At 39.4% G+C, this 19146-nt stretch overlaps 1 protein-coding gene across 1 annotated transcript in view; it reads right to left on the reverse strand.

Moving 5' to 3' along the window:
* DCHS2 (dachsous cadherin-related 2) overlaps window positions 1-19146 on the reverse strand; it is a 47936-nt gene that overhangs the window by 13834 nt on the left and 14956 nt on the right. The window contains 10 exon segments of the mRNA XM_040699783.1: window positions 7350-7488; window positions 8997-9095; window positions 9147-9737; window positions 9740-9853; window positions 10981-11232; window positions 11446-11580; window positions 15655-15693; window positions 15696-15893; window positions 16777-17617; window positions 18273-18425. Coding sequence (XP_040555717.1) covers window positions 7350-7488; window positions 8997-9095; window positions 9147-9737; window positions 9740-9853; window positions 10981-11232; window positions 11446-11580; window positions 15655-15693; window positions 15696-15893; window positions 16777-17617; window positions 18273-18425 — 2561 coding nt within the window.

Consider the following 19146-nt stretch of genomic DNA (forward strand, 5'->3'; position numbering starts at 1 on the left):
GTAACAAGTTTCTCAAAGATTTCTCTGACTCTTCAATGAGTTGTCATTGTATTTTGCTGGTTCCTGAAGAAGTGTTATGAGTATGGGATCCAAACCATGGAAGTGACAGCCAGTCAGTGAATAAAGAAAACAGTAGACTGCATATTGCCATAAAATTCTGACTACACATCTGGGTTGACAGCCTTTTGATTTCTCCCTATTGCTGGACACATGTTTCTCTAAATGCATTGTCCATGAGTTTCTAATCACTTTGCCTGTGAGGCATTTGTGGCTTTCCATTTATTTAGTCTCTACAGGATGAATATCTTTTATACCTAAGATGACCCTTACTGTGACCTGACTTGCAATGCAAGAACATGTACTGAGGAAATTATGTGATCTTCTTGTCTGACATCTTTTGCTCTTACCTGGCCAGCTGGAAACACTTCTAGAACTATTCAGAGGAAGAAATGTTTTCACATTTAAATTGAGACAATCTGCTTTTTAAGCATCAGATTTTAAATTGAACACTTGAGTTTAACTCTGTTCCTGGTCTCATGAGTTGGAAGTACTCTCTTAACAGCTACAGCCCTTTCACAGTAGATGTATTAATGCAGGGTCCAGCCTATATCGTAACTAGAATCATGAATTTGAATAACACTTTTCAACTACTTGAAGAGATAAACAGAATATTAAAGAAATTCAAATTTAAAGTCCAGCTGCACAACTAGTAGGAAGATAAAGAATTCTCCCCCAGCTTGATAAAACTGAAAGAGTTCTGAAGTGTGGTCTACATAAAATCACTGAATGTTTTACATATGTGAAGTAGTAGCAAGAAGCCACTCAGTTTCTGAGAGAAGATCATCCAAAACAGATTGAGCAGGACCGCATCTGTGATTGGATCAATCCAATTTCTTCTTAACAACAGAACTCAGGCTATGAAGATATGTTTCTTCATACCTGTATGACATCTGTTTAGGAGTTAGGCCTTCCCATATTGATGCTTTGTAAGAGCTTTATTCAAATTTAGGTACATTGTCATTAACATCTTGTATCAATACTGTAACTCTGCATAGCGCTGAATTCAAACTATTTTCGGCCAAGACTGATAAATGTATTTTATGCTTAACTTCATAATCAAGAAACTTTGGCTCCTTTACTGTAATCATACCTGTTTCATAAAAAAATATATACATTTTTAAAAATCATACAAATCCCTGAATACAGCACGGAATTTAAGCAAGCTTCTCATTCTGTCCTCCTTCTACGTGACATCATCCTCCACGCACAATTTACTGTACTCTGATAGCTATGTTTTCACTGATTAACTACCATGTTGGCAATTTCCTAAAACAAAGCAGACCAACTTGTAAAAGGTTAGAGAAGAAGAAAGTGGCTGTATGCGTGCTCCTCTAAAGTGACAGCAAACCAGCTGTGTCTCAAGATACTCCTGGCTCTCATCTCAGTATACCTACATCTAGCCCTTCACCTACATTCAAATAGGGCAATAGCTTCATCTGTATCTAACTGACACATAGGCAAACAATGTGGTTTTTTCTAATGCAGTGAGCTCCCCCAACAGAAATAATCACTGACTGAGACAACAGGCACAAGTATATATCTCCACATTACACTCAAAATTTCCTTGGGTCTTTCCTATTTTTTCCAGGTTTTTCCTGGAACAGCCCCACATCTGAACAAAACAAAATCATTTTAAACTGTCCATCAGCAGCAAACATGATAGTTCTAAGGAGAGTTCACTGCTTGATGCCTGAAGCCATCAGGATAATCTGAGGTGAAAACCACCAGGAACTTACGAGTACAAACTATTCCCATTATTTCTCAGGAAAAAAATGCTTACGCTGTCTATGCCAGCCCGGAGAGACCATGGCTGTTCAAAAGGCCAAGTCTCCTTCTGCTGACATTTGGAAAGAGCTGAGAGATGACTGGAGATGCTATGCCCTCTAACCAGGCCTCAGATAAGGCCACACTCTTTAAGCTACAGGCAGACACTTGACAAAAACAACAATAAAGAAAATACAAGTTAGCTGTAATGAGGTGTATGGAGAATATGCTTTCATCTTCACTGAGGATGCTATATTTTATGCTTTCTGCAGTAAATTTGTGTTCATAAGCTTCTACAGTTAGAAGTGATGTACCTATGGAAGTAACACGACATTCTCATAATGTCTAAGGAGGATGTATTGTAATTTGGTGTCATTATGAGTAATAGCAGATGCACAGCCATACATCTGTGTATTAGTCTAGCTGCTTATTCATGACTTACTAAAGACAACAAAAACAAGTCTTCCATGACCTCTCACCATAATGAAACATCAAAGGAAAGGCACTACCTCTCCCTCTTTGCACAGTAAATTAGTCATTTGACTGAAACTTCATCAGCTACCTAACGAAAATATGAGTTCTTAAATTTTGCTGATTGCAAATTCCCTCGTACCACTGAAATTAAGTCTTACCTGAAGCCACAATTGGAAATAGATAGCACTGATTCAGTGGAAAGCCAAAACAGACACTGACTATGAAATTCCCTCTCTGAGGTTGTCTGGAAAAGTGGCTGTATTCCGTTTATTCAGGTTATGCTGTCTTGCATTGTTTTAATTCAGCCTTTTCAGGGATACTTCTAATGAAGAGTCCCTTTTAATGATACACATAGGAATGCATGTTACCTCTAAATCACTACAAAGATGTTATTTTATTTATCCTGCTATTTATCTGAGCTCTATCTGGATTTTTGAGAAATACTTAGTATTAAGCATACGTAAAAATTTTATGTAGCCATTTTCTGACAGAGAGAATGCAACGCTGAAACTACCTGCACAGCCATGCATCAAAGGCAGCTGAATCCGGCAGAATCTCGATTCTATGAAACAAGTAATGATTTAATACAGAATACAAAAGATGTGAAATATAAATCCTATTTGAAATATTAAAGAGAATCATAGTAAGCTTTAGTAAAGCTATTACTGATACTTCCAAGTAACTGTTGTTTTCAAGATAGCAATTGATATTTAATAGATTTTAATTGTTTAAATTAAAATTAATTTATTCCACTCAGCTGTGATGGAATGATATTACCATACAACTTTCCTAACAGCATTACAGAAAACTAGCTATTTTATTACATAACAAAGGACACGCTGCTCACGCAAAATTTTGGAAGGAAGGGCTTTATGTTTATAAAATGTTCTTAGCTTCTATCTGCTACATTTTGGGTTCTTTAAGCTTTATTTGAGTACTGGTAGCCACTAAATTTAAAACCAGGAAATCTTGTTTTAAATGGATTGTAATTTACTCCTAAAAATTTGGGAATCAAATCACAAACACACCAGTTGTGACAGATGCATTTTCCTGCACTGGTGAATATACTTGTAGGATATTTACTGTAAAAGTTCTGTAAATAAAATCTAACCAAACAACAGGTGGATATAAAATTGGCACTGTTTCTTTCAGAAAAAAACAGTGGGTGCCTTCTGACTGATAGTGGGTTGAATTTTCTTTGCAGGGCAACTTTGATTTACAACAGAAAGCGGCAAAAGAGCAATCATTTATAGCATCCCCAGCTAAAGATAGAAGAAAACATAAATCAAGGTCTGCAGGATGTTAATATTTGTCTCCTAACACTGTCAGCAGTCTTTTTCCTTGTCTGTTTGTTGGCTTAAGAAGAAACACTACCAGAAATAAAGCAAGCAGTGGTATTTCCATTTGAATCCCTGCTTTCCTGGGATTAAGTTAACAAAATGTTGCTCTCGATTATAATACATCTATATCATAGTTTTCATGCGCTCTTCTGCAGTGAGTACTGTAGTCTCTTCCTTCCTCTGTGGTCATATAACTGTTTCATCCTTGACCTTTTTTTCTTGAGATCTCTTAATTGCTAATGAAAGAAATTCCTGAGGTACTCACCCAAAACACAGTTTTAGACGAAATTAAATCTACAGACCTTTGACATTAGCTTTCATTGTTTACACTGTTTTGAGTTTCAATTCTTTTAAAAATAAACTTAGAGCTTTCCCACTCTATTAGTTAAGGTAGAAATAAAATTAGGAGGAAAAGCCACATTTATTAATACCAGTTCTGAAAATAATCAGTACGTAATGTAAATCTCCCTCGGACTGAATACACTGGAAGTATTCATACTTGAAGGGGTCCCAGATCACATACATCTATAAGCTAACTTTTATGGGGTTTTTAATTATAATCATGCTTTTCTCTTTTTCCCCCGAGAGGTATAGTATTTGATATATACTTAGACTTATATAAATAAAAAAACCTATTATCAACAGAGCAAGAACTGTATTAATACTTGGTAAAATCCTTTATACTCTTGAAAGAATTTGATCTTTTTCACAAATTCAATATACAAACTAAAATTTGTGGGCGAAACCCTCTAGCTCAATCTGAAGCTCTGCTAAATTTCCTGTAATCAAAACATCTTACGTTGAATCCAATTAACATTTTTTTTTCTACAGATTGGACTACAGAACTATGGCATTCGTGTTACCACAGATCCCCAGGAATTAGAATAATTGCAGGCTGGATTGCCTAGCCTGGCCTGGCCAGTGAATAAACATTTAGGAACATTTAGGATCAAAACAGTTGATCAATTTCTGTAAAGCTCTCATTTTCATTTTTCTTTCTTTAAACTTGTTTCCTAACAAAACCTATCTTTGCTCTCATTATTTTTTCTTGGGTAGAAAGAAATTCAGCTCTTTCATGCAATAATCATTTAACTAATGCACATTAAACCAAACTCTCAAGAAAAGAATGAAACTCCAGAGCCTTCACCTTACTTTTCATTGAAGACTGACAATTAAGTTCTCGTGATACTTTCTGAAAATATAAGCTTGCTGCAGCAACAGGTTAGACATCAGAGAGAAACACAACTAATTACTATACAAAACAGGGCTGAACCCTATGGTATATCTGTGGCTCAATTATGGAAAAAAAAATCAGTTATAGGGCACCTAAAACTACTTGCAAATCATGGTCAAATTAATGTAATAAAAAACTATACATTAAACGTCAAGATAAATATGAGATTTATATATATATACACACATATATATTATTTTCTTATTTTTTATGGGTTTTTTTGTTTGTTTGTTTGTTTGTTTGTTTTGCATTTGTAATTGAAGCAACAAATGAAGCACTGGATTCACAGAAATTTAAAGATCTATCCTGTTCAAAGCCTTCTACTTTTTTTCAAAATCCTACACATTTTTTGACATTGTGAGATTCTGAGAGAGCAAGACAGATGCTCTAGCCTGGTGGTTTAGTCACAATTCACAACATTAGTAATATAATACTCAGAGCATTATCTTAATTTTAAAACACACTGCTGAAAATTTGGCTTGTAGCCTCAAAGAGGCACACAGGAAGAAATGGCTGAGCAATCACAGAAGTAATTTCTGCCACAGCCATCTTCACCCTTAGCTCTCTGTTTCTAATTATCCATGAATATTGATTGGTTTTCCTAAATTATTAACACATTTTTTTCTTTACTGATTCCTAATCAAATACATAGGCTATTACTCAAGATCTAAGAATTCACTAGTCTCATAGTACTCTTAGGCTATAAAGGAATATTGCCCAGAGGGAAATCTGAACTGTAGAGGATAAATGACTTGTTCAAGCTGAACCTCACGAAGCAGCTTTTGAATCATGAACATAGTGCAGATCAGACCTCTAAATACATCTGGTCAACTGTACAGTGGGATTCATGGGTGGAAAAAATGTGAAAAGCACAATTTTCTGCCCCTCATTGTGATGAGCACAACCCCTGAAGCATGAAAATTACCTACCTTACTCATCAGCAGGATGCACAACTACGAATATCCTCTAAAAGATAAGTACAGTTGTAATTCTCATCAATACTCTGAACAACAAATTAATCTGTAAGTACCTTGTGATTTAAGCTGTTTATCTATTTGCAGCATGTAGTAGTGCTGTCTCTGTCTAGAGATACACTGTGGAAGTGTGAATGTGAATGTCTCCAAACTTTTCCCCCCTTCACCACACCTTACCCCAATTCTCCTTCTGAAAAGTCCAGAATGTAAGTAGGCTTCATGATATCTCTAAAAGCTATTACAGTTCATTAAAGGTTTTGTAAAAACAACAAGAAAAAATCTCATGTTGCAAATAGTATATGCCACTCATCTCATCTGAACTCAGTTGTGTTGACAAGTGAAACAAGGAGTAGGCACTGTCGACCCATCATTAAAGTCATTTTCTAAAGGACTGATGCTCAGGGTTTCCTAGAATCTGGGGTGCAAAAACATCATCTCTGTCACACGAACTTACTGCTTAATGTGAGCAACACCACTGTATGGGAGCAGCAAGCCCACGCGTCAGACAGTTCCTCCAGAGCACAGTTCTTTTGCTGATACACTCAAAAAGGGCAGAAGGGTATTTCATAGAATCACAGAATGGCCTAGGTTGAAAAGGACCAGAATGATCATCTAGTCATGGGGAATCCACAACCTCCTTGGACAACCTGTTCCAGTGTGTCACTGCCCTCTGAGTGAAAAAATTCCTCCTAATATCTAATCTAAATCCACTGTCTCAGTTTAAAACCATCCCCCCTTATCCTATCACTGTTCAACCACATAAACAACCGTTCCCCCTTCTGTTTATACGCTCTTCAAGTATTGGAAGGCCACAATGAGGTCTTCCCCAGAGCTTTCTCTTTTCCAAGCTAACAAGCCCAGTTCCCTCAATCTTTCTTCCTTGGAGAGGTGCTCTAACTCTCTGATCATCTTAACGGGCCTCCTCTGGACCCATTCCAAGAGCTCCACGTCCTTCTTGTGCTGGGGGCAGTGAGCAGAAGGCTTTTGTGCATTGAAACGAATGAAAGTTGTGAGGGTCACATTTATTTTGTTTCATATTTTATTGTCTGGGAACAGGCAAACTCACCTAATCAATTATTTTGTAGATTTCTAAAGTTACAGTCATTGAACCAATTCTTATTGTATTTCTTTTTTACTGCAGATGTGTAAATGCTTTATGATATACTCAAGCCAGTTTTTTGCATATACCAGACTTAACCCTAGGAATTATCTGTACCCCAGGCCTGGATGCAGTACTCCACATGGGACCTCACAAGAGCTGAGTCAAAGGGGGCAATCACCTCCCTCTCCCTGCTGGCCACTCCTCGTTTAATGCAGTCCAGAACACAGTTGGCCTTCTGGGCTGCAAGAGCACACTGCTGGCTCATATCCAGTTTCTCATCCACTAGGGCCCCCATGTCCTTCTCTGCAGGGCTGCTCTCAAGGAGATCTTCTCCCACTTTGTATAAATACCTGGGATTGACACGACCCAAGTGCAGCATCTTGCATTTGGCCTCGCTGAACCTCATTAGATTCTCGTGGGACCACTTTTCCAGCCTGTCCGGGTCCCTCTGGATGGCTTCCCTTCCCCCTACTGTATTGGCTGCACCACTCAGTTTGGTGTCATCTGCAAACTTGCCGAGGGGGCACTCAACGCCACTGTCTGCGTCATTGATGAAAATGTTGAAGAGCACGAGTCCCAAGACCAACCCCTGAGGGACCAGCCTCCACCCTGACATAGAACCACTGATCAACCCTTTGGCTGCATCCAGCCAACCAATTCTTAATTCATTGAACAGTCCGTCCGTCAAATCCATACCTCTCCAATTCAGAGAGAAGGATGTGGTGAGGGACCATGTCAAAGACTTTGCAGAAGTCCAGGAAGATGACATCTGTCACCCTTCCCCTTTCCATTGATGCCATCACTCCATCATAGAAAGCCACCAGGTTGGTCGGGCAAGATCTGCCCTTGCTGAAGCCATGCTGGCTGTCTCAGATCACCTCTTTGTCTCATATGTGACTTAACATAGCTTCTAGGAGGATCTGCTCCATGATCTTCCCAGGCACAGAGGTGAGGGTCACCGGCCAGTAGTTTCCCAGGTCTTCTGTCTTTCTCAAAAATGGGAGTAATGTTTCCCTTTTTCCAGTCACCAGAGACTTCACTGGATAGCCGTGAGTTTTCAAATATGATGGAGAGCGGCTCGGCAACCACATCAGCCATCTCTTTCAGAGCCCTATCATCCGACCCCATGGACTTATATACATTCAAATGCATGAGGAAGCCTCGGACTTGTTTCACTGTTACAGTGGGACCAAATCTGCTCCCCACACCCTGACCTAGAGGTTCAGGGTCCTGGCAGACCTAGGAAGCCTGAGCACCCATGAAGACTGAGGCAAAGCACTCATTGAGTACCTAAGCTTTTTTCTATGTCCAAGGAAGCCAGCTCCCCATTACCTTTCATCAGAGGGGGACACTCCTTGTTGCCTCCTGCCTATGCACCTGTAGAACTGCCTCTTGTTATTTTTCACATCTTTCGCCAAGTTCAGCTGCCTTGGCTTTCCTAATTCTATCTCTACACATGCAGACAACAGCCCTGTATTCCTCCCAGGCTACACAACCCTGCTTTCACTTCCTATACATTTCCTTCTTTTCTCTCAGTTTAAGTTGCAGGTCCTTGCACAGCATGTCAGTCTCCTGCCCCCATGCTCAACTTCTTCTACTGGATGATGGAGAGTTGTTGTGCTCTCAGAAGGGTATCTTTAAAAAGCTGCCAGCTCTGTTCAGTACCCATGCCCCTAAGGACAGTTTCCCAGGGGATCCCATCCAGCAATTCCTTGAGCAGCCAGAAGTTTGCTCTCCTGGAGTTCAGGGTCCTGACTCTGCTTTTTGCCAGGCTTGCATTCTTCAAGATCACAAACTCCTTCAGGGCATGGTCACTACAGCCCAGGCTGCCTGCAATCTTAACCTCTGTAATGCGCTCCTCTGCATTGGCGAGCACCAGGTCCAGTAAGTCTTCACCTCGAGTTGGTCCATATAATAACTGGACTAGGAATTTGCATCATCCAGCTTCACTTTTCCCTGCTACTGCACAATTTGTTACAATTACCATCCCAAATAGAGAGGAGATAGCCCAGCAGCTGCAAGAACAGTGAGAGGGATTTGAGACCCACCTGCTGCACTGTTCTCAGGCACACTTGCTTCATACAGGCTATGGCTGAACGAAATCTCCTCCTCTTGTTCCTTTGTAAAGATAATGACCAGAGTCATGGCTGTTCAAGGTGAGGTACCTTGATCTGAAGCCAACACTATAAGCTATGTACTGAAGTCTTCAGAAGCTAAGGGCTCCTGAAGAACAATGTCACCCATCTCTGAGTCAATCTCAAATAAAGTTTCTGCTGCCAACAAACTAAAAACAATAGCTCCATTTGGCTCCAGATCCACATCCTCTGCTCTCACAGTGGCTACCATCTCATTCACTGTGGTTTCAACAGGCACAGAGGCCCTGATGGGGCTCTGCAGAAACACCGGATCATTGTCGTTAACATCATTGATGTGTTCCACAATGCTGGCAGTAGTGCTTCTTCGCAAATGGGAGCTACAGTCGCTTGCCACAGCCCTAAGCGTATACTGGGACTTGATCTCCCTGTCCAGCACCTTTGTAGTAACTATGGAGCCTGTTACAGTGTCAATGGCAAAAGCTCCAAAGGTGTCTCCAGTGAGCGAGTGCATAACTTCGCCATTTGGGCCATCGTCTCTGTCAGAAGCAAAGAGGCCCAGGATGGCTGTGCCTTCATCTAGGTCTTCTCTCACAGAGATGTGATACTGGTTCTTTTCAAACAGTGGGCTGTGGTCATTTTCATCCAAGACAGTTATGTGCAGCAGCGCAGTGGAACTCCTTGATGGACTACCTAGTCATGGCACTCAATTATAAGAGTAAAATTGCTGACATCCTCTCTGTCTAAGATACAAGTGACCAGCAGTTTTCCAGAAGTATTCTTTAGTGTGAAGCATTCTCCAATATTTCCACCTTTCAAACACAAAAAATAAAGTCATGGCAAACAATTGCATTTGGAAAAAGAATCTCTTGTGACAACCACAATGTTTATTAAAATAACATGATCCAATTGCAAGGGCAGCTGGTGTGCTCATGTATCCAAGAATTTCAAAATCAGCGGGTGGCAATGTCAGTAAATACAGAATATCATATCAATTTACAGAGCAGCTATTTTGTCAGATGCGTGTCTTTTTTCCCAAAGCTGCATACTTTATAAAGTCTCCGGCAACTATGCTGCATCACAAAGTGACCTCAACGTGAGCTACAAATTCCAGAAACCTATAAGGTATTGCTGGCAATTGCAATTAGTTGCTCTTTGCTCTGTTCTACAAACCTATTTCTTGGAAGTGAATAGTTGCACTTCAAGGTCTTGATTTTGGGGTGAGAAAAGAGGAAAGTAAATATGAAGCAGCTGACAGAGGAAAAGTCAGCATTTTCAGTTGCAGTGAATGGCATACATACTTTATAACAAGTAGAAAGACCAATAATGGTAATTAATTTAAAATTGTAAAAGATCATGAAATTAAAAGCAAGAAAACAAAGAAATTCTTCACTGCTTCTTCAAAGAAAAATTTGTCAGCTGGTACCACAGTAGCTATCTGCTGTTTAAGGTAATGTTGGGAGCCACAAACCAAAGTAAGCACAGCATGCTTATATCTGTGCAAAGATTTTACAAGAGGCTTTGAAAAGCTGTGGAGCTTACACTGACATAACAGACTTGGGGAGAGTTTGGCAATATGAAAATCAAGCATTACTTTAATTGGTGAGTGAAAGAAGCTGTCACAAAATAAAAAAAAATAAAATTAGATTAGTTCTTGTACTTACTCAAAAGAGCATATTTATGTTCACAGCTTCCACAACTATAATGAAAGGGATAAAATTATGCATTTGTGATAAATGCCTTCTTCCAGGATTTGACAGCTGTTGTTTTTCTTTTCTGTACCATTTCAAATTCAGAGAGCAGACTTAAAGTTTGCTTGGAAAAGGCTTATTAGTGCTGACAAAGACATGAAAGTTTTTTCCCCACCCACCACATAAAAAAAGCACGTGGACAAGGCAGTATGTAGGAACACTAGCCTAAAACCTGGACACTGTTGTTTATATGCTTCCTGATTTAATAATAATGACAGGATATAACTTACCACTTATTTTGTATCTTAGAGCTCCATTATTACCAGCATCCATGTCTGCTGCCCTGGCAACGTAAACTACTGAAAGTTGTAGATTCTCTGGAATATGAATGTCAAAGACAGGAAAGAAAAACTTGGGAGAGCTATCATTTTCATCCAGGACTTAGCAGATAACTGTCACTGTGCTTGATAGAGATGGAGTTCCACCATCTTGAACCAAAACTACGATTTAAAAACAGAAAGCAAATCTTATAGAGGTATAGAACTCCCTAGCAGTAGCAGAATAGTCATTATTTTTGCTACAAATAAGGCACATACTCCCTTGTTCCTGAAAATATTAGCACTTCCATGTAACCCAGACTAACTCTGATAGTAACACCACAACCATTCTCACCTCCCATTGCAAAAGCAGTCATAGCTACTTCATGCTGTTACCTTTAATACTGAAAACCTCCTGGGTTTCCCTGTCCAGTGATGCAGCTGTTAACAATTCTCTGCTGTCCAGATTTATCCTGAGTTTCTCATATCCAGGTCCTGGTAAGATATCATACCAAAGCTAGGAATGTCGTCCTCAAAAGGACAATAGAGGTGCTAGTAAAATAGTCACTCTTCTTACATGGCCTCTTTTCCCCCCACCTTCTAGGAAACAGATTATAAATTAAATTATTACTCTCAATGCAGTGAGTAACTGCTTCTGCATTAACACAAGGGATCAAAATTTAAAACTGGATCTTCAAAATCCTTGTCCAGCTACTGCATTGTGTGTAAGCTTTCCAGGCATTCCAAGAGATCCCAGCAGCATTTTGAGGGACCCAAGGCAAGTTACCATAGAAGCTTACGTATCATGAATTTAAGACTATGGAATCCAGGCATTTGTCTTGTGCTCTCTCTTAGGTAATTAATTGTTTCTCAACAGGATGTCAGGCAGTGCACCAGGCTGCTCTGGCTCTGGTTTTCCACTTACTTCACTCAGAGACAGTACAAGCATCTCTGTAAAGTATGACATTGAATAGCATAAACATTCAGAGAAAACATCCACTTTTTGACACATCCACAAGTTCCAGGTATTGGTAATATTGAGCTGGCAGAGGCCTGAGTCCCATCAAAACTCACAGGGTTGGCACTGCTTTATCTTCAACTCAAAAGCCTACTTGGTGGGCACTTCCACTGCACATCTCAAGCCTTTTAGACTGTTTATGCTTGCAGGCAATCCCTGAAATGATACTGTTTGTCTTTAAGAAGTCTTGTAGGGTTTTTAGTAGGGAAACTTAAAGATTTTCGCTCTCTCAGTGTTTTTCTGAATGTCATTTTTCATCAGTTCCTAATTAGATCTGCCATTTGTATACAATACATGAATATTATTCTTCCTGTCCTTCTCTAGGAATCATAGCATAGAATCATAGAGTGGCTTGGGCTGGAAGGGACCTCAGAGATCATCAAGTTCCAAACTAGGGCTTCCAGCCACTAGTATATGCACTAGATCAGATTGCCCAGGGCCCCATCCAACCTGGCCTTAAGTGCCTCCAAGTGTGGGGTATCCACAAACTCTCTGGGCAACCTGTTCCAGCACCTGATGACTATCTCAGTAAAAAATTTCCCCTTGACATGTAATCTAAATCTCCGTTCCTTTAGTTTAAAACCACTCCCCGTTGTCCTATCATTATCTATAATAGTAGGATAGTAGAACAGTAGGATAAAACTGTACAGCACTTCACAAGTCATGCTTCCAAAGCTTCCTGAGCTGAATGAGAAATGGGATTCCACATTCCTACTAGTTATGACCATAAAATAATCTCATATTTCTTCTGTTTTCAACACCCTTCAGAGGAAAATACTGTGTCCTCTCTATTATGAGATCTTCAATGAGTTTAATCCCACATTTATATGAAGAGCAACTACTACTCACCTTGTACAATTGTGCTCATTTGTTTGCCTTTTTTTCTTTTAATTAAGTTTCATTCAATCATTCTGTGTTTTTTCATCCATCACAATCTTTTGGTAGTGTAGGAACAGTGTACCTGGAAAACTACAGCATTCCTAGTAATACTAAACTTGCTGGTCAGAGTTAACACTACATTCTGTTCTCAACTAGAACAGCAGAAAATAAGACAATCTAAGCTGGAACTGATGGAGAAACACTACTGCAAGAGAAGAAACAGAGCCTACAGTTTAAATGTCCATGACTGCCTTTGTTTGCCTTTGAATAGTTTTGCTGAATAGTTAACAAAGCTAATGACATTTGATTGAAAGAATTATTACTGTAAATGCATTTTCATCTAAACCAATTCAAGGAAGGGCCTTATTCATGAAAACACACACACACACAAGAATTACAGAAATCTTTCCAGCTTTCCAGAAAAAAAAGGGGGGGATGGAATCACAGCTGTAGGGGCAATCAAGGAGAACATTTTGCAGATTTTAAGTTACCAACACAGCCTATCCAAATTACTCAAACACCTTTAAAAGGACATTCTCAACTTTATCTACATTTCTCTACCGTTAATGACCTAAACACACTACAGATGGGAAAAAAAAAAAAAAAAAGAAGCACAACATTTCAAGGATGGTATTAACAATTAGAATTGGTCTTCTGCAATTGAACTGCTTCAGCCCCGTGTACTAACTGCCAAATTTCACAGTAGGCATTATTTACAGAAAGTGCTGCAGGTGCCAAAACATACAGGGGGCCATTGACAGGGACCCCTACCTCTGCAGACCGAAGAGTAGGGTGATTTCAGGGTGCTCCTGTTGTAATGTGCAGGTACAAGTCAGTGGTACAAGATGATTTATGTGAAAAAAAATCAGTACAGGCAACATTTTTAGCAGTGATTTCCACAAAAGACCTTTTGAAGTGAAATCAAGCTTAAAGCTTGGAGCAAACATGAAGCAGATGACAGCTTTTTGCTCTTCCCTTCACAGATAATACATAAAGTAGGAAAACAAATAAAACATAAGGCTGATGATGGCTGTGATTGTCAGTAAGAAGAATGATTCCTCCCCATGGTCAGTTAGAGAACATATAAGGTGAAAAAAACAATAGAGGGAAGAAAGTCCACTACTGAGACTACACAAATATTCCTGGGATTTGAACTGCAACTTAAAGAGCAAATAAAACTGATATAAAAAATAGGAGGTAAAAAATCAAGGCCACAATGAGGAGTCTTCTTACTCAAAAATTCTATCCCAAAAAAGTAATAAAAATGAGTTATATTTGTATGACTCCCATATAAATCTCATTTTCTTACATTATGTGCATGATTTTCAGTATTTGGAACTGTTCTGCAACTTACATATGACATTGGGCCAAAAACTGAAAATGTGAGAAAAAGCCCCAGCAGAAGGGCTCAGGTTACTGGAAAACATATAAATTAAAATAATAATAATTAAACAAACAGATAAAATTAACCAGGAAGGAACCATCAGCAACAACACTGCTCCAGCCTAACATGTCTGTATCTGCAGACGCACACTGGCCAGCCACATGACACCCAGAGGACCTGAAGTGCCTTTCCTCTCTGCTCAGCCAAGCCCATAGTGCTCCCTCCTACTAAGGGCTCACAAAATGCATCTCCTGCTGTACTTCCCATAAAATGTGCATTACAAAATAATAATAAATTTAATAGAGAGTGGGATGGCATAAGAAGAAAGAGGAATTCAGGAATTCAAGATAGCTATTTCTTTTCTATGTTATGTATCGATTTTTTACATCAAAAACTAACTTTGTTTTTATAGGATCCAAAAAGAAAAGATGTGCAGAAAGCGAACCCATGGTCAAGAGAAAATCATTCACAGAGCTGAGACAAGTTTTGGGTCAAATGCAGCAATATCCGAGAGTTTAAGATCTCTCCTCATTTTTTATTTTAATGCAGATCACAGGTTCAGTGTAACTGCTTCAGGTTACACCAACTGCATATACCACGATTTGCATTACTGAAGGCAAAATTATCTCCAGACCCAGACTATCTGTAACATCCTGTGCATTTCAGATATTCCAAAAGTTGAAGAACTGGAGGGAGTTTTTTGTTATTTAGCGAAGATTCTCACATTTCATCATTATCTGTGAGCATATTAACCATTCTTTTTATTCATCTACTTTCTGTATGTTTGAAAAGCATGTATGTAAAACTATCTTTGAAATCCAGGATGGTTTTCAAAATTCCTTCCCTGCTCAAGTGCCCGGAAATTCTTGGATGACAGTGCCCCTCTCTGGTCAGAAGACATTAGTGCATGTTTGCTGTTAGGAAACTGGGATTTGAACTTGTAAGATATTTTAAAACTAGTCAAAACTCATTGAGAGAAACAAAAGTGTCTAAATATTGACTCTAATGGAGGTTAATATTCTTTTCTGAATTAGAACCAGAATCCTCTAGCTGTTTTCACTTGGAGTATGTTGAGCTACCCTGCATCATCCATGCACTCAATTTACATTCAATATATTAATTAGGGCTGAGGCTAGCCAAGTGCGTAAGTCAGAATATCTCCAAGCCCTGAATGAATGGTGAGAATATGAACCAACAGCCACGTTTTGGAACTCAAACGTAGACGTTACCCTGGGAAAAGCATGATGTTTGTACATGCAAGCACAAAGCACAGAAAGATTTGATCTGTCTACAATGTCCACAATAGCAAAAAGGTTGAAATTACCTGTGTCTCTAGCCACAGCTTCTACTCTTATGACCAGCTCCCTGGATCCTGGTTTTCATAAACTGCAGTCTCATAAACCTGCTGCAGAAATACTGGGCTCTCATCATTCACATCAAGAACAAGGATGGTTAGAACCTGTGTTGCGGAGAGAGCTGGACTGCCATCATCAAGAGCCATGACTGTCAGACTGTAGTGCTCCTGAACCTTGTGGTCTAGGAGCTCGGCTGTACTTTGGAGTCCTGTTATAAAGAATGGAAACAGCAAAGAAGCGCTCAGCTCCAGATTAGGATCTCAATTGTTCCTGTGCTCACACTAAAGTACATTCATTCCGTGCGACTGCTGCAAGGCTTCCAGACTTTGGAGTAGGTAGTTCCCATCAGAGCAGCCCAGAAACGCTCATTTTGACATGCGGGGTAATTGGGATTCATGGAACATTCAAGTGAGGTTCAAAGAGAGAAATATTTTACTTAACTCTGGGCTTCACATTATACTTAACTTCATATAACTTTCATAGTTGTTGTTTTTTGCACATCAGTTCTCCAATTAGCAGCTCCACAAATCAGTGTCAACTGTATCACATCATGGATTTAAAATCAGAATAAGAACCTGAAAATACTGTAACTGTTACAGTGAAATTCGTATTTCTGTGGAAATGGTATAACAGTCACAGAACTCATTCAAGAACCAGGGAACTTCAGAGGGCTGTAGAATAAAATTTAGCAGCACTTTGAGCACCTACAGAATGCATTCTATCCACAGTGTGCACTCCTTCATTCCTTTGATCTTGATTTTGCCTTTCCTCACATCTACATATAGCACCGTATACTTGTATACAAGCTTTAAGTATGCATTGTGTAAAAAATCAGTGTGAAGCATTCCACTGCACACACTTTCCTCAATAATGCACTGGAAGGCATTTCAGCACATCTGCATAACACAGTCATAGTGTCATGCAGAAATTTCTGAGCTAAGTCTCACTGAGCTTTCAGCACTGCCACACTTGTATGGTGCTTGACACTCTGGGTAGAGTGTCATTCTCATTCAGTATTTTGTTATTGCACTGTATGTACTCCCAAATATTACCGTGATAAACACAGTATAATAACAAGAGAGTTACAGTACCTGTGATTTTATCCAATATGAATGATCCGTTTTCATTACCTGAAGTTAAGTGATACATAATATGTCCATTTCCTCCTTCATCAGGATCCTTTGCAGTTGCATAGTGCAGAAGGAGGCCCACACCTGCATCCTCCATGACATAGCAAAGAGGTGAAGATATAAAGCTGGGACTGTTGTCATTGACATCCAGAATAACAATTTTTGCAATCAGAGAATCACGTCTGCAATCAGCCACATTTATTGTCTGGTCTGTTGCAGACACCATAAGGATCATAGAATGAGTAATCTCCTTGTCCAGTGGGGATGCTGTTACCAAGGTAGCATATAAAGGGTGAACAACAAATGGATTTTCAGCCATGCTACTCATTTCCAGGGAATATTGTATTTTGCTGTTTGGAGAACAGCCATCTCCATCTTTTGCATTAGATGTGTAAACCAGAGTGCCAGCAGGTACATTTTCCTCTATGCCAATCACTTTGAAGTCATCTTGAAAATATGGAGAATGATCATTCAGATCTTCTACATCAATACTGAGAAAGACAGTATTATTCTGTGGGGGGTTATTATTGTAATCCCTTATAATAACTTGCAAAAAGAAGTGTGAAGATGTTTCATAGTCAAGTTCCTTGTAAAGAAAAAGGTCTTCTGTCCAACTATCTACTTCAAAATAAACATCATCGTCATCTTCAGCAACACTAAAACACAGTTTCCTGTTAGCTGTCAGATGGTTACCAAGCAATTTTACAGAAGTGAATACTCGTGCAGGTTTAAAATTTTCAGGTATGACAAAGTGCTTGAAATCTTGAGAGAAGACAGGTCTCCCTGTGGGAAGTGGGATTACCTATAACAAAAACATGAAGACTGACATATTTTCCCAGTGCTATCAGGGGCAGTGTAACGACAGTTATTTTCCTTGACAGTTTAATCATTCATCACTTGTGAATATGTTATTATATGTTATTATTATATATATGTTATTATATGTACTAGGTATGCCTCGAAGCCAGAAAACAAACTTGACATGCTACAGCAGAGTTCAAACAGTACTTAACCAGATGCTCCATAATTCTCTTCTTCATTCCCACACCAGAAAAAAAAAGAAAAAAAAAAGAAAGGAAGAGGGACAAGACTGTCTGGTACCCACTGAATCGTAGGCATCCAAATACCGGAACTTTGAACACGGCTAGTAGATATTTTCCTTCACCTTTCCAGTTTTTGTAATGGCCGCCTAGTAATGCATAAACACTTTCCATCCATAAGGCAACTCACAATGCTGCTCTGTATTCAAAACGAAAATGAGTCTGCCCTCTCATTTCCTCACTCAAGAGAAAAACATACTAAAGAAAACTATAAAACAACATGTTTAGTTCCAAATTTTTCCTATCTTCAGATTATTTCCCTAGGTTCTCCCAAAACTGTTTAACTGCTTTTGAATTTTTATAAAGAAAATAAGTACGCAGCATAATTTTTCCTATCTGTACAACACCAAGAAGTACCTGCATGTCAACAACAGCCTGTCCTTAGAGGGAAGGTATCCCCTGGTCCCTGGCTGTGACCGTCATTCTGTAGCTTGATCTCTCAGCATATGACACAGGCCGGGTTGCTCTCAACTCCCCACTGACAGCATGAATCTGGAAGTATCCTATATCCTATTCTACAGGGGAAAAATGGGTATCAGTTACTACAGACCTCATCAGCTCGCCATATGCCTCCATCATAACTAATGAGTAAGAAGGAACAGGACACAAAGGAAAGGGAACCTGCTACAGTCACGAGGATTTCTCAGACTCATCTGGCTCAACTCCTTGAGTAAATAATTACTATAGCCTTCTTACCCTATACCAAAGCAACTGCTTATGTTTGTATCGATGTTGCTCATATTAGTGATCAGGAGAACAGCAGACACCCCAGGAGTGCTACTTGTATCTCCGACACCAGGTGGCAAGCAGGAACAGGGAGAGAATTAAGACTTGGTCTCTGAAGAGGCAATGAAGGGTCAAACAGATGATGCACTACTACAAGCCAAAAAAAAAGAGACTCCCCTGCCCCTAAGACAACACAACCACAGCAATGCAACCTTCCCTGCCTCTGCTCCCAGCACAGACACAACTGGGGGTGACCAGCATCTTACACTGACTGGTTCCAGAGCAACACATAAACAGTGGGAATTTGGCTTCTATCTGCCACCAAGGACTGGCTGCATGCTAATAACTGGCAAATTCTAATTGAACATCCTATTGAATTTATTCCAGTTGCAAAGAAAAAAATCTACCATGTAACTAGCTCTTTGTGAATTCTCCATTTTCAAGGAACACAATTGAAATTAGTCTCCAATTTTTTTTTAGTGAAATTGGAAAATATCTATTACTT

The sequence above is a fragment of the Gallus gallus genome, chromosome 4 (assembly GCF_016699485.2).
Source record: "Gallus gallus isolate bGalGal1 chromosome 4, bGalGal1.mat.broiler.GRCg7b, whole genome shotgun sequence".
Classification (NCBI taxonomy): Eukaryota; Metazoa; Chordata; class Aves; order Galliformes; family Phasianidae; genus Gallus; species Gallus gallus.